The sequence below is a fragment of the Mus pahari genome, chromosome X (genome assembly GCF_900095145.1).
Source record: "Mus pahari chromosome X, PAHARI_EIJ_v1.1, whole genome shotgun sequence".
Classification (NCBI taxonomy): Eukaryota; Metazoa; Chordata; class Mammalia; order Rodentia; family Muridae; genus Mus; species Mus pahari.
The window spans coordinates 9,757,509-9,774,551 of NC_034613.1; the positions used below are offsets into that span (position 1 = coordinate 9,757,509).

Genomic DNA, 17,043 nt, shown 5'->3' on the forward strand with positions numbered 1-17,043 from the left:
CTGGGTTCTTTCCAGGTTCTGGCTATTATAAATAAAGCTACTATGAACATAGTGGAGCATGTGTCCCTATTGCCAGTTGGAAGATCTTCTGGGTATATGCCCAGAAGAGGTATTGCTGGGTCCTCCAGTAGTACTATGTCCAATTTTAAAAAAAAAAACTATTTTAATTAAGCATTGGGAAATAGAAGCTATGTGAGTATAGGTGCCTTAGGAGGCCAGAGAGCATTGGGTCTCTTGGAGTTGTAGAGCTGAAACCACAAACTGGAAGTATGAAGGAAGTGATACTTCAGAGAGATGATGGCAATACAAATTTGAAAGGGTCTTCTGTACAGTCCATACCATGTGGACCTTAGTTACGTGCCGTTCCTTATACCTGCTATTAGGGAATGACCCTGGATATAGTAAATACAGGATTTTAATCAATGAAAAATGAGCTCAATTAATCATTCAACTCCAATAGTCAATCCATCCTCAAAAGTTTTCTAAAATTTAAACCAATGTCTGTTCTCAGGTGACATGTTAGAATTTAATCTCAGCACAGAGGAATAATGGTTATAGATATATATATATAGATAGATAGATAGATAGATAGATAGATATAGATATATGTATTTGTGTGTGTGTGTATTTAAAAGCATTATTCCCTCATGAAATTTCTTAAAATAAAAATTTAATACAAAAATAAAACATATTATATATCTCATATAGTCATGATGATCTTGTTATTCATGAAATAGGTCAGTATTAATAGTTCTCCCTCATCTTACTAGGCATAAAAATGGCTGTGTTTTCAGTTGCTTTTTAGCAGGAGATCATGATATAAATGCTACGGATCAAAGAGAAAAATGGTAGGAATTTATACTGAAATAATAATTCAAGAATTTGGATATGAGAACCAAATTTATTAGCAACAGGCTAATAAGCAAAAAAAAAAAATGAAACTCAAACAAATAACTAGGTTTCAAATGAGGAGTAATTTGAGGGAAGAAGATAACTGCAGTCTTTAAATCCTGACTACTTTGAACCCTGAGGCCCCTGCAGAGCTTTTGAGACTTCTCTCATGCTGTGCTTTGTTTCAAGTCAACACCATTTCCCACCATCATTTCTTTCTCTTGCCTTTGTTACCAATCCCTAGGTTCCTACTTGGAGTGACTTCTGATAAATGCCACAGAGACATGTGCAGTACCCTATGGAGTAGGATTGATCCACTGCTATCCACCAATTTTTAGGGAGGTTGTCTTAGGTATTATCTGTAAACAGACTCAGGAATTAAATATAGGACGGAAAGAGGACTGGAGGCAGGGAGGTTTTCAAACATCCAGGCAATGGGATTATGGATATCAATGAAGCTGAAGGATAGTTATCACCTTTATAATTTTACCTACACTTTGGCATATGGGTGGTCCCTTTCTTCTTGTTGTTTGTTGTTTTATAAAGAAATAGGCTTGGTAGTATCTACAAAATCCCCAAACTAGTAGTAACCTATTCATTTTTCTTTTGAATAAATCTGCAAACATTCCAAATGTTATAGAAGTTTTATGAAAATCTGGGTATTGAGTTAAAATATTGACTTTTTATTCCTTTTAAATTAGTGAGTAAATGCAAACTACAGATTACACAGTGTTTATAGCCAGAAGTTTTTGATGTGGATTGTTTTTTGCAGATGATGGAAGTCTGGCCTTGCAGATGCTAGGCAAGTGTTCTACTGTGGAGCTACACTCCCAGCCCATGGATGTGAATTGAACAGGGGAATAACTGTATGCACATGGTAATCCAACATAAAGAAGGCTCATCCCCAGATAATGATGCTTTCTAGACCAAATTATTTCTGCTTGTGTCTCTGTAAGACATGCCCCTGACAGCACATGTTTGAAACCTTTTTTTGTCACAGGCTCTGCTAGTGCCCCTTTCTAGCCCCTTACTCTTTCAAATCTAGCTTATACTAGCCAGACTTCCAACTAGCAGCATCTCTATTCCTTTGCCCCAAGCTTCTGGTTAGCCTCTGAGGCTTACTTTGGCTGCCCCTATTACAAGCAGCAAGTGCCAGGGGATAATTTCATTTCTTCTATGTTGAAGTGCAGCCCTCGATCAATGAATGCCTAAAGGAGATTGACAGATTAATACTATAATTTCCTTATATTTTGACCAGAATAATTCTGAGGTACATGTTTTTGTTAGATCCTAGCATTTCCCAGAACCATTGAACAACATCTATTTCCCTACGTAACTAGTTTCATACTATATACCCTTTAGTAATTCCCTCCCTTCCTCTCCCACTCTTTCCAACCTCTTCTGGGCGTTTCAGTTTCTCCCCTTCAACTACTTAACAACAAAATCCTTGTTTCCACCTCTGCTTCTAAAGGCAAAAAGCAGCTTTATATTTATCAAAGTTAAGAACATGTATATGAAAGTCACCAACAGATCTTGGAACAAAGCAACTTCTAGGCAAACTGTAGGTAAATTCAGTCTCCAAGGTGACTTACCAATAAAATGAAAGGACACTCAAAACCTCACAATGAAATGTAATATAACCTGTAATATTAAATAGTATGTGCCACACAGCATTTTCTGCTAGAAGGAAGAGCTAAGGAACACAGAGTGAAAGTCGGCAACAGAAAAAGCACACAAATCTAAAATGGCTCAGAATCAATGCCTCTAAGAGTGCCCTATAACATTCCAAGCTGGCTGTCACTAGAGCCACTTAGAATGTCAAAGAAGTTAGTGGTAAGTTACTTACTCATCAACAGGGAAAACTGTTGCTGCCAATCTATGTACACACAAACACATGCGCGCGTGCGCACACACACACACACACACACACACACACTCACACACACACAAAACCTGAGATGAGAACCCTGAGATAAGAAGAGGAAAACAGATGAAAACCCAGTGAATAGCAAAACCCAGATGAAAACTCAGTGAGAGTAGCAAAGCTGCGTGCGAGCTAAAAGGCCCTGGATTTATTTGCTTTGACATTTTTAAAAAGAAATTTAATTGGATTATGTCTTCTTCCAGCTTAAAAATTTCTACTGTAGTACTGGTCACCAGGTGCATGAGTGGTAAAGACTGGGAGCCAATTAAAGTCCATGCTTCACTGCAATAGGGTTATTTTTATTCTTCCCAAATGGAAGGCTGATAGAGTCATGTTCGTGATTTTACCATGTTACTCCCTCTACTCTCTTGGAAAAGGATCTTTTTTCCTTTCCTTTTCTGAAAAGAGTATTTCTATGGGACATATCTACAAATATATAGAATTTTTCCCTTTCCTTTTTCTTTTCTTTCTTTCCTCTTCTTTTCTTTTCCTTCTTCCTTCCTTGCTTTCTTCCTTCCTTCTTTCCTTCCTTCCCTTCTTTTTCTCTCTTTTTTCTCTCTCTCCCTTCCTTCCTTCCTTCCTTCCTTCCTTTCTTCCTTCCTTCCTTCCTTCCTTCCTTCCTTTCTTTCTTTCTTGGACTTCTGCAGCCTTAGAAATAATCACATTAGGTATAAAACCATAAAAGCATTTAAATTTTAGCAAACCAAATGGAAGTTCATTTTGAAAAGATAATTTTCTAAATACTTCTTAAGCTAATCAAGAACATCCTGAGAATAAGAGAAAGAGTTCATATGTGGAGTGGGATTCACTAATGCTTCTATCAAGTGTTTCATAGCTGTTTCTCTTTGGCTGAGCTATCATACATGTAGCTTCCAAGCAGGGATTCCTTTCTTAAAAATGCATTTTGGGCAAATGTAGGTTTTTAAAAAGATTGAGTGCTTTATAAATATTAGTGATAGGTTTGCATATTACTCAAGTACATGTTAGTCAATGCTTTATATCATAACAGATCCTCCAAATATCATTTTCTACTAGGCTACTGTTTGCTGTTAGACAATCAGTACGGATTTGCTAGTTGTTTTTAACATAATGAGAACATATATCAACCCTGTATTTCAACTGTCAAATTTTACAAGTATTAGAAACAACTTTAAAAACGTTGCCAAAAAGAGAGTGAAAAACATTGATTTGCCAGGCATTGTGGTGTACACCTTCAATCCCAGCTCTCAGGAGGCCGAAGCTGGCTATGAGTTCGAGGTCAGCTTAATGTGAATAGTGATTTCCAGGATAATAACACTCTGTCCAAAAAAAGAAACAAAACAAAACCAAACAGACAAAAAACACTTAGCACTACCCATGACAATACACTCCTTTTAGGAATGCCTGAGTCTTTGTTATCTACAAAATGAGAATGATATTTATTTGGCAAGGTTTGTGGGACAATAAAATATCATAAAGAGTGATCCTTAATAAGAGGGGTATCCAAAGACATATCCCAAGGTATACCCAACCTCTTACTTCCTACTGCCATATATCATCCTGCCATGAGAGAGAGGGAGCCCTTGAGTAAACTGATATTTCTACAGTAATAATCCTCCTAAAGTGAATTTATGTCCAACTTTTCTCAGCAATGTCAAAAGATAAGTCTTACAGTACACAAAGTTTATACAAGAACTGATAAGAGTGTTATTGTACAAAATGTGACTTAGGAGATTAATCAGACAGGCTCTACATTGTGAAAGCCAGTCTGCTAGATTCTAACTACCATATGAAAGCAAGTACAATAGAATGGAAATTGAGGTGTCTAGGCTATAATAGTACTTTGGGCAACATTCTCAGTGCTGAGTGGCTGGACAAACAAACAATATAGGGAACAGCACTCTCCTTCCCCAACCAGGATACATGCAAGTGGCTGTGGGTCATAGCCAGCAGTCAAGATAGTTGTTGATACCCAATTTGCAACTATACAAGCAGGAACAGCTTCACACCATAAGATAGCAGGGCTAATCATAGCCCAACTAGCTATAACAAGGTTTGCTTGTTTGTTGCTAGACTTTACTTGTATTAACTGAAGCCACTTAACCACCATGTGTAGAAAGGGCACATCTGACTCTGGAGGACTGGTCTTGACATTCCACAAAAACATGCCACAGAAGTGTTAGTATAGGTAAAACTTTAGATCTCGTTAATGGGCTTGCTCTCCTAAGCAAATTCCTTTATTATGTTAACAGAGTGTACTGGGTCATTGCCTATTTGCCCTTAAGACCTTTCATTCATCTTATACTCTGCCCTGGAAGACAGTCCCATGTAGACCATATCACTGAGGTTCTGTGTTCTCTGGTTTCAAGGTGTAGTCTGCCAGAGAGAAGTGTTGTGAGAGTCCGGGAAAGTAAGTTAAGTCAGAGATTAAAGTGTTGATTTTCTCTCTTTCCCCTCATTCTTTCTGCTGGGCCATGGTTTGATAGTATCCATCGTGGAACAGTATTTAGACCCCTCTGCCTATAGCTCTGGTTCTAGCTATCCTTCTGTTACACTGGTTCCTCCATGCTTTTCTAGGCCCCAGGCATGCTAAATATGGCCTTTGCACTCTTGCTAGTACACAACTGTTTGATTTTTCTATTTGATTCCCTTAACATTATCTGCACTTCATCAATAGTCCCTAATGTTAAATCATGCCCACAAAAGCTTGAGAGCTGGCTCAATGGACCCTTCTGATTGCTGACTGGTGCTAATGTCTAAATTCCTTGTTGGAACTCCTAGATGACCCATCTGTCCAATCGTATATCACATGTACCCAGATACCTATTCAGTCTCTAGTTAACCACAGGTACTACTTAAATCATTGGCCTTTGTCCTCTCTCTGTATACCCCATGTACTAAAGTTAATCAGGCTAGAATAAAGAAGTTTTCCAAACTCCTATCCAAAATGTGATGGATAGTGTTAAGTCAACAACTTTGACTAGAGTCACCTAGGCAAAGAGCCCCTGGGCATGGCTATGGTGGAAATTTGAATATGTTAACTAAGGTGGAAAGGGTACTTTCCCCTTGCTGGGGTCTTGGTTCTGTATAAGTGGATAGAGATGGGAGTGTGGGGCTAAGCAGCAATCTGTGGTCATCACTCTGCTTTTGACTATACATGTGATATGACTAGTTGTTTCAAGCATCTTCTCCCTTGATTTCCTATATAATCCAGAAGAACCCCACATCTTCTCCCTTGATTTCCTATATAATCCAGAAGAACCCCACTGTAACTGAAGCTGCTTTTATCAGAGTATTTTGGCACAATAATAGGAGAGTAGTGTAAGACATATTAGTTAACAATGATACAGACATTTAAGCCTATTCAGCTTCCATCAGCCATGATGACCTTTTTAAAACTGTGGTGCTCTTGCAGGAAAGAAATCATGCTGAGGAAAACATTCAAAACAGGACAGTAACAAAAAGATTTTGGATGCTGGGAATACTGATAACTTCCTGAGAGTCACTCACGCCACCTCTACAAGTTAGGAAAAGCCAACTAACTGGCCATCTCCTGTACTAGAGGAAGTGAGCAGTTTTCTGACCCTGGGAATCCAACCTGACCCTACTCCCACACAGGTGTTCAGCCTAACATTCCTTGACTTTAACCTTGTCATTCCAAACTCAGGGCTAGAACACAACCCCATTTTATAAACAAAAGGAAGACCTAACATTTAAGCCCTCACGGCTGCTGCAAGTGCCCATGTATATCAACTTCATCCCCATGACAACCTTAATGGAAGAAATACTTTTAACAAGTTTTTTTTTGAGATGGAAAAAGGTTGATAAACTTGTACACAGTCATTCAGTTGACAGTGGAAAACATGATTTGAACTCAAGTCTATGACACTGTACTTTCTTTACTATCTGAAGTCCTTTAGGTCCAGGGCTCAGAAATGGTGCCAGGTAACAGAGATGGTAGATGATAACGTGGAGGTATATCTAATAAACATTTTTGGCCTTCCTATACAGGGTGGTGATTTTTCTGTGGGTGATGAAATCAACTTAATGACTTGAGAAAAACATTCAAATAGGAGAAAACAAGAGATGGGGTAGGGAGAAGGGATGAGGAAGAAAATAAGAAAGGAAAAGATGTTGTTCCATATGTAGTAAAAAGAGTAATTTTCCACGAAACATTTATTCCATTATAATCTACATACTGAGTTGTTGAAAAATATTTTTCTTATTGTGTATTGTAGCACAAAGGGTGATTAAACTTTATTCAAGCTCAATAGTCATTAGGAAAATAAAAATTAAAGTAACAAGATACCACATTTTCAGAAGCAAGAAATTACAGAAACAATTTGAATGACTATGTACAGGGAAATTACTGGCTAAATTGTTTGTTACATAACCACACTATACCTAATCAAGAATGACTTAGGTCTATGCATATTGAACTGGAGGAATTCTCCATAATGAAGTAGGAAGAACAAATAAATACATGTGGTATGACCACATTTCTGAATCATCAATCCTGAAATGTCTAACAGTTAATTGGGTGGTAGACTAGAAGGAGGAAGGTAAAAAAGAGAAACAGAAAGCAAGGAAAAGAACAAGAAAAGTTGTCAACCAGTAAAAGTAAGGACATACATCATTCAGAGTTCCTCAGGAAAAAGAGTATTTCCACAACCAGAGTAAGTGACAAATAATTTAATACAGTGACTACCTCATCCTTTAGTATCTAAAGTAGACAGGTTACAGGATAACCCACCCATAATACAGAAATCCATGCATGCTCAAGTCATTACAGAGAATGGCAGTGTACTTATATAGAACCTACACACATCCTTCCACACACTTTTAATACTTAAAAAATTACTTTATGTTATGTGTATNAGTGCTTTGCCTGCATGAATGCATATAAGTGTACCACATACAGGCCTAGTACCCAGAGTGTTCAGAGAACTGGAGTTAAAGATGGTTATGGACCAGTGGGCAGGTGCTGAGAACCAAACCTGGGTCTTCTGCAAGGGACATAAGTGCTAACTGTTGAGCCATCTCNCCAGCCCCCTCCCATACATTTTAAATCACTTCTAGATACCTTATACCTAACCAAATGTCTATATTATGAAAAAAACAGTTGCATTACATTAAGGAAACAATGTCAAGGGAAAAATTATCTGCAAATATTCAGGGTAGACACCATTTTTTCTTGATTATTTTCCAGGTGTTATTGGTTGAGGCCACAGAGATATAATCTGCAGGTATAGGAGATGGACAGTCTTTACAATGTTGTAGGATGGATCAGGGTGGGGTGGGGTGGGGGTGGGATGGGGGACAAAACAGGAAATCTTCCAGTTCCCAGGGACTGTTAATAGCAAATAGTCAGTACAACCCCCTGGGTCTGAAGAAGCATGTGAGGGCAGTTACTGGAACCTAGACCAGCAGTTTATGAACCTCTGAGCAGATTCTATGCATTTAGAGGATGCGACTGGCAAGAAGGGAGGTGGTTTCTCCCATCTCTCTCCCTTCTCTTCCCTGCCAGTACATCCCTCTGGCTATGCAGCTGAGGATGCTTAAGGGTTAGGGGACCAATTGATTCAGGTTAGAAAGATCAGGCCCAGGGATGACCAAGCAGGCTCAGAACAATGAAAGCTGTCTTAATAAGACAAGTGCATGATAGTTAACACAGAATAGAATGGAAAGGTAGAATACTGACCACACCCCAAATTGTACCAGGTTACCAGGGTAAAAGTCAGTACTGGTTTCCTTCTCTCTTGTTATCTTAGACTTTGGTTAACTGATTACAATATCTCCAACAATACTTATATCAGAAAGAGAAAATTTCTTTCTATGGCAGGGGGACAGTGAATAGAAGGTACTATTTCTAAACACATATACTGCCACTGAGCTATACTCCAGCCAATATTTTCCATGTTTATTCTTTGGAGTAAACAGATCTGACTTAAAATTATGGCTCTACCATATACTTGCTGTTTCCTAATGTTCTCGCCTCTAAAATATGAAAGTATCTACCACCTCAAGTTTCTAGAATGGAGAGACAAGCTAAGAGCTTTTAAGATCTCTGACTAGTGGCTGGTGTATAGTAAGAACTTCCTAATGGGTCCACTCCACAATGGGACATCAAAGAACTTCACAATTGATATGTGCCCTCTCACCGCCCCACCCCCCCAGCTCCATGAAAGGGCATACCTATGATATGGTAGATGCCTATGATATGGTAGATGCTTCTGGGGAAGATATTGATGCAGGTGATAGAAAACAATTGCTCCTTCACTGGAGACCCTGTGCTCCGCTCCTTCACTGGGGACCCTGTGCTCTGTCCAATGGATGGCTGTCTGCATCTACTGTATTTGTCAGGCACTGGCAGAGCCTTTTAAGAGACAGCTATATCAGGCTCCTGTCAGCAAGCTCTTGTTGGCATCCACAATAGTATCTGGGTTTGGTGGCTATATATGGGATGGATCCCCAGGTGGAACAATCTCTGGATGGTTATTACTTCAATCTCTGCTCCACACTTTGCCTCTGTACAGGGTCCCCAATGAAGGAGCTAGAGAAAGTACCCAAAGAGCTGAAGGGGTTTGGAGCCCCATAGGAGGAACAACAATGTGTACTAACCAGTAACCCCAGAGCTCCCTGGGAATAAACTACAAACCAAACAAAACACATGGTGGGACTCATGGCTAGCAGCATATGTAGCAGAGGATGGTCTAGTTGGTCATCAGTAGGAGAAGAGGCCCCTGGTCTGTGAAGGTTCTATGCCCCAGTACAGGGGAATGCTAGGGCCAGGAAGTGGGAGTGTGTGGGTTGGTGAACAGGGTGAGGGGGATAGGATAGGGGAGTTTCGGAGGGAAAACCAGGAAAGGGGATAACATTTGAAATTACATAAAGAAAATATCTAATAAAAAAATGAAAACAATTGCAAGTTGTGCCCATGGTCAAGAAGCAGGATATCACAGTGATTAAATTTCCAAATTTATAAAAGGGGCCATTGTTGACATATCAATAGCCCTGCCCCTAAAATGGCCTATAATTTTAATTTTTTTAAAAACCTATTTTTAATTATAGTTCTTAAACACTTTAACCCCCCTTCTAGCCCATTACCCATCAGAGGTATTGGACAAGAAAGGATACAGGGGAAGTGGCCCTGTTTAGAAATGGTTCTTTGGAAAGGAAGCCACCTGTATTATCTGGAAATCACAAACACTTCACAGATACACCAGCAGTCCGATTGGCTAGAATCAGGATAGCAAACACGAATCAGCAGTGGTGGCATGACCTAGCAGAGACAGCCAGCTCTCAGCCTTGGCATGAGTGATCAGGAGGGCTGCCAACAGGAAGGCTGGGGAAAGTTCTCAGCTGTGCCTCTCTCAACGAAGTGAAGATCAGTGAAAACTCGAGGCCAACAAGCATTGCATAGCTAGCTCTATAAGCAACTCGAGCTCAGCCTCAAGTCACTGTCTATTGAGTCCTTTTTATATTTCCTCAAAACATCATGTGTCCTCTATGGGTCTTGCCTTAGCACATATCTTGCCTCACCATGTGCATCTATCTCAATTGATATCACTCAGCCAATCAGCCCAAGTCTGCAGAAGCAGCAAGAAACTGTAGCACACCACCAGAAGGTTTTTGGTGTGTTTCTCTCTATGGAGTCCTGACAAATGGAGCTTAACTATGCAATGTAAGGTGGACCAATACACATAATGTTGTTAGTGAAGAATTCCTCATCACATGCCCTTTCACATGCTTGCTTTAGCAGAACATCCTTTCTCCTGTGTATGCTTCTGCGAAATGTTCCTTCATAAGTCTGCCTTATTCTTTAACCTCTGTCCACTTCAGGAAAACACTCCTTCATGTGTTTGCTCCAGCAAAACACCATCCAACATAACTGACTTTCCAAAGAATCCTAAAGTTTCCACTTCACACTTGATAATGCTGTTCTCATCCTTATAATTTGTCAATAGTACATCTTACAACAATTTAAAATGTAGTCAGAATGCTTGTCTAGGAAAGACCTAGCTTGCTCAGCCCTGAATTTGATCTCAAGTACTGCAAAATGTAGCAAATAATTGAAAAAAAAATTTAAGCATCCAGATGTGTGTGGTAGTGTGTGACTATAATGCTAGCACAAAGCGTGACAATCAGGAGTTCAAGGCTATTTCTCAGCTACTTATTGAACCTAGGTTGCATAGCAACCTGTTCTATTTTTTTTTTTAAGTAATGATAGTTGCCATTATTTGATGATTGTACACATATATCAAATTCCCATGTTATATTGCATAAATGTGTGTAATTAAAATAATTTTAAAATAAGAAATAAAAATAGATATTTGTTAGTGGCCTTCAATCCTTCCAGAATAATATTCAAAGCTCACTTACCCCTAAAGGCATCTCCAACCTCATTCTTCCCCAGTCTTCCCCATAAGCCTTCACTCCAGCCATAGGAATTTCTCCAGGGCCATGCTGGACCATGTCCCAGAGCACTCCTTTAGAAATGCCTTTGCATACCATCACACCATGTTACAATCCTACCTTACTAACTCACTATTCATCTCTGAAATGTCAAATGAGACCTCCTCAAGATGATATGTTATTCCTTGTTCTAACTTAGAAGCAGGTACTTTCACTCCCCAGCATCCTATGTAGGCTGTATCAATTCAAACCCCAAACATGAGTGTACTGATTTTACATCAGGAACAAGCTCCTTGAAAGGGAGTGATGATATTATCCTTGAATGCCAGAGCAAAGCAGAGAATGTGCTGGAGGTGGATCCTTCATTTATCAGAAAGTTATATCTACAAGTGGATGAAGTTTGAAATTTAATTCATCTGACATCGTTTAGATAAGCAAGTGTATTTAACAGCCAGATTTCAACCCCACCTCTATTGGCCAATACTGTCCTTCAAGCAACTGGAAGTTCTAAGATTTTCCCTAATACTCCTGAGAAGCTATATGCTTAAGAGGCCTATTGCCAGAAGCACTAGGCAAGCTCAGGCCAGAATGATCTGGTCAGTAGAGACAGAATAAATGCTTGTTTTCTGGGATTATCAACTACATGACAATTGCTTTATCAAGGGATATTCCCCCAAAAAATAAATTTCTGGAGCATGCTAAAATAAAAACAAACTACTACCTGCCCACCCTCTCCTTAAAGACAATTAAAGATATCTTAGAGAATGCAGATAAATCCACAATGCTAAAGGCCCCCATCTGATCACATGAACTTTGTTTTTCCTAACCAAACATTTTTTTTCTATTGAAATTTTCTCTTCAGGTTGACTCCAGCATAAAATGTGAATCCTCATACTCTATTGTTTCACATAGGGTAAACCTGCACACAAAGCCACAGATATACTAAGATGACACAGACATCATTTGAGATTTGCTGTTATAGATTATAATTATATTACCGAAATCCATTGATGTTTATATCTATTTATAGGTATAACCTATTATCCCATCTTCTATATAATTGGATGCAACTGGGGCATATATTTGCTCAGCATGGAAAGTGAATTACCTTTCAACAGAAATACCCAGAAAATGCTCTTTCCAAGAGCAATGGTGTTGCTACTACAATCTATGGAAAATAATTTAAAGATACATGATCTTAAAAATATAACAGAGGTAGACATAGCTTATTTTTAAAATAAGCATAAAATTTACCTCTTTAAGGTATGGCGGAGCTTGCAAATCAGGTGTTGGATTCATTCTCCAATTCAGGAGGGAGAAAAACATCTCATAATTTATTTGCTGGTCTTTGTCTTCAAACCTGAAAGCATATAATTTGATTCAGTCTATATAGGACCACAATGACAGCTTAACTTTTACCTTAAAAAGTATTATCAGGAATGCTTCAGTATCTAATGTTATCATCATTTCTTATTAGCTGATTATCTACTTCTAATCTACACAGAATATATATTCCTTGAAAACAGGGATCTCACCTAATTTTCCAGTGGTAGTAGTTGGTAGAAATTCAATAAACATTTGATGTAGTTTCCAAATTTTGGTAGCCAAGACCACCACTACATTTTGTTAAGAATATTTGAAGGGCTTTTTATTTTAGTAGTTGATACATGCCAATAAAATGAAGCTCTCTTGTAGTTTGAAATTACATATTATTTAAATGTTTAATACTAGTTTTTACTACTACTAGATTTTTACAAAAAGTAAAAGGTATCTTGTTCACTTATTATGTAGCCATTAAAGGGGGTTATTTAGATCCATGTTAGAGATAACAGAAATATGTTCTTGACAAAGTGTAAAGAAGGTTATAAAGTAGTATGTATAGATTTTTAAGATTATTTCTTTTGTTTCTATTATCTATTTGTTTGTGTGTGTGTGTGTGTGTGTGTGTGTGTGTGTGTGTGTGTGTGTTGTGTAAGTCTATGTATGGATATGTGCATGTGAGTACAGTATCCATGGATCCCGGAAAAAGGCATCAGATGCCCTAGAGCCAAAGTTGCTGGCAGCTGTGGCCTGGCTGATGTGTGTACTAGGAAGCAAATGCCATTGCAAGAGTATTACATACACACTTTTAATCACTCAGCCATCTCTCTAGCCCCATACACACTGTTCTTATTCTGCTTTAGGTTTATATTTATATAAAAGCAATAAAGACATTGGTAACAATATACTTTATATATACATATATGAAAATTATCTCTAGAAAGTCAAATGATGATTTTTGCCTTATTACAACTAATCCATATCACCTGAATTGATTTCAACTTATAGTCAGAAAAACAAACCAATTTTTACTTGGAGCAAAGGATAACAAATTATTATCATGTACCATAAAAGTTAGATCAAAACTAAACAATCTTAAATTATGGATACTTGTTTAAATTAATCTTCAACTTTACATAAGAGAGTTTTGATCACTAAGATAATTTCAACATAATTGTTGTAATGACCCAGATAGTGCCTAACTGCTTCTCAATGTACCTTAAGCCACTTTTCCTAAATTTGGCAACATCCTGCCAAATTTTAAGGCAAATTATTTAATGATCTCATTATACCAATATTTAAGGAAATGATTAAGCTATGAAAAAGATATCACTCCAAGCACACTGCTCCAGGATTCTACTCTTAAAAACACATGTGTACAACGAATCAGAAGATGTTTCTCTTTTCTTTTCAAAGTGTTAAGAAAATAGCTCATATTTACAAATTCATAAAAAATATTACAGCACACAAAATGTTACAAGCTAAAGTAATATAGATTCATCCATCTAAACAGAGTAGAATAAACAGAGTACCTAGAACACAAGAAAGGAAATTCTGTAATTCTTTGTGTACATTTTCTTTGGCCAAGAATTCTGGGATACACTTCCAACATGCTAGACCCTACCACTGTTTACTCTTTGAGATTTAGCTCACTCATCATTTCGACTCTTTTAAAGGACATCTCTGTTTGTGAGCAAACTTATAGTCAAAATGTGGGACCAGAATGTCTTTTAATTGTTTATGTTTCTGGGGAACTACTAAAACTCAACTAAAGATGTTTGGTGAGAACCGTTCCATTACAGAGAGTCTTGAAGAAAACATTTCTTAATAGTCTGAGTGGGACCTGAGGTCAGAGAAGATCATATAGCATCTTTTGACTTTTCTTCTAAGAAACTCTAGGAGCTATTGGACTATTTTCTTCTAAGACCTGTAACATTTTTGATGATTAGGTCCCTTTCAAATACCTACACTGAAACTTAAGTACCAATGTGATGACAGGAAGTGAGATGTAGGGGAAAGCCTTCCTGAAATCAGTTTACAAGAGTGTGTCACAATAGCACATGTTTGTAACTTCACCACCCAGAATGTAAACAAAGGTGATAGAATGATCTATAAGTTTAAGGCAAGCCTGAGCTCCATAGTAACACTCTGTCACAAAATACCAGAAATAAATAAGAATATAGAATAGAAGCAAGGAGACTGCAGATAATTTCCTTGCTCTTTCTGCCATGTGTGGACACAGCATAAAGGAGCCATTCAAGAATCAGGTGATGACTCTCAACCAGACGGTCAAAAAGTTGACACTTTGTTTTATAGTTTCTCATCTTTCGGAATCTTAAAAAGCAGTTTTAATCTATGAGATATTCTTGTATCAGCCTAACAAGACTAAAACAGACCCTAATATATTTTTAAAGCTTAGTCAAACAATCTCATTGCTATGAGTAGAATACTGGGGTCACCACCAGAAGTGGTTAGTAATCTCTCTCAAGTACTCCACATAGAAATGGTGGCGGTTTAGACAAAAGTACTAATAGCGAAGAATTGTCCATTCTTGATGCCACTTTGAATGTAGGTTTCCTAAAAGACTATACACATGCACGCACACACACACACACACACACACACACACACACACACACACACACACTCAGAAACACATATATACATGTATATACATGCACATAACCCACCCCCCACAATAGTGGTGGAGGATATACATTTGAAAATGACTTGACGGCTTCTGATTGAGCAACTAGCCAGATAGGGCTACAAGAATGAGGCAAGACCCAGCGTTTAGTTTCAGATATGGTACTTTGAGAAAGGATTTTGTAAAACAAAAAACAAAAAACTTTTTAAATGTATGTGCATGGGTGTGTGTCTGCCTGTGTAGGTGTGTAACACATGTATGTGTGCTGATGGAGGCCAAAAGAAGGCATCAGATTCTTTGAAACTGGAGTGACAAGGAGGTGTGAGCTCTCCAAATGAGTGTTGGAAAACAATCTCTGGTCCTCTGGAATTGCTGCAAGTACTCTTCACTACTAAGCCATTTCTTGGACTATATATATTATTTTCTAATGAGAAGTAAAAAATAGAGACAATGAGTCTAAAGTTCAAGGGGGGAGTCCCTTTGAAGATTTAAGATATGGCAGTCATTGAATGGCTCTATAATTTAGAATGAGTTCTCTGATAGAGGATGGACTGCTGTAGCATAAGAGTAGATAACTAATTAGATATATTGAATCTTACATATCATGAGGTGGGGAGGAAAGTGGGGTGCAGTTGGGAGATAACTAGGAAACATGAGCAGATATCAAAGTTAGTTACAACAAAATCTAAGAGGTCTTCCCTTAGTAACTTGTAGACATTTTTCCGAGTTCCAATGCAAATTGAATTCAGGCAAAGGGCTTCAGCTAAGATGTACTTTGGGAAAAGACCCTCCTAAGGGAAGCAGTTATTTGAACTGAGTTTGCACGGAGAAAAGGAGCAGAGGCTACAAAAGGCCAGCAGACCTGAAAGAGCAGACATGGAGAGAGTTTTCAGGTGATGTTTGTGATCAGAGATGTCAGCAGAGACCAATTTAACTCAGCTCTTGTACACCCTGCAAAGGATCTCAGGTTGCATTCTAGATGCAGTGGGAATTCCCTGGAGGATTTCAAGCAAGGAAGTAATTGGTGTGCTGAGTCCTACTGGGGACTAGATGTTGCAGTATGGGGCAGTACCCAAGGGGGGTCTCCCTCTTAAAGATGGGGTGGAAGTAATGGGGAGAAGGATTTATAAGGGTAGGACTAGGAGGGAGGCTGTGATTGGGATGTAAAGTGAATGAAAAATAAATTATTAGAAAAATGTAAGCACAATATTAAAAATGTAACTTAAATGAAATTAGAAAAAGGAACAATCTGCTCCCTTCCTACCCCCTTTCTCACTTCTAGAACATCAATTACCATGTTTAGACTCCTTCCTTCTCTCAACCCATCCTACCTCTTACTGCAGCAGAAAGCATACACGCAGAGACAGACAGACACACAGACAGACAGACAGACAGACACACACACACACACATATACACACACGATTTTTTTCTTGCAATACTATGAATGATTCTGGAGAAATTTTCAGATTGCAATTTCTGGGTACTCCCTATTGAAGATGGAGTGACAGGATAGAATTTGTGCAACGAAGCTCATTGTCAACAAGACATTTCCTATCCCCACTAAGTATCCAACATAAAGGACAGAAATCAAATGGACAACAAGGGAAAATAAATGGACTAGAGAAATAAAAACTGATCAGCAAGCAGATAGCAAGATGTAAAATGAGGAAATACATTGTGTTTCTGAAAAGAAAACAGAAGACTACAAGAAAGGAACATGTGACCTAAACACATGTTCTCGGTTTTAAAAATATGGTAGAAATAAGACAATTCCATGGGAAGGTTGGATATAAAATGAAAGAAATCCCTTAATTAAAAAAAATCACAATTAAAATGGAAAATCTGAGGGGACAAAATATCCAAA

At 38.2% G+C, this 17,043-nt stretch overlaps 1 protein-coding gene across 1 annotated transcript in view; it reads right to left on the bottom strand.

Annotated features, from left to right (window-relative positions):
- Positions 1-17,043, bottom strand: part of Efhc2 (EF-hand domain containing 2) — a 177,228-nt gene that overhangs the window by 4,556 nt on the left and 155,629 nt on the right. Inside the window, exon 15 of the mRNA XM_021188334.2 lies at positions 12,464-12,569. Coding sequence (XP_021043993.1) covers positions 12,464-12,569 — 106 coding nt within the window. The remainder of the gene's footprint in view (positions 1-12,463; positions 12,570-17,043) is intronic.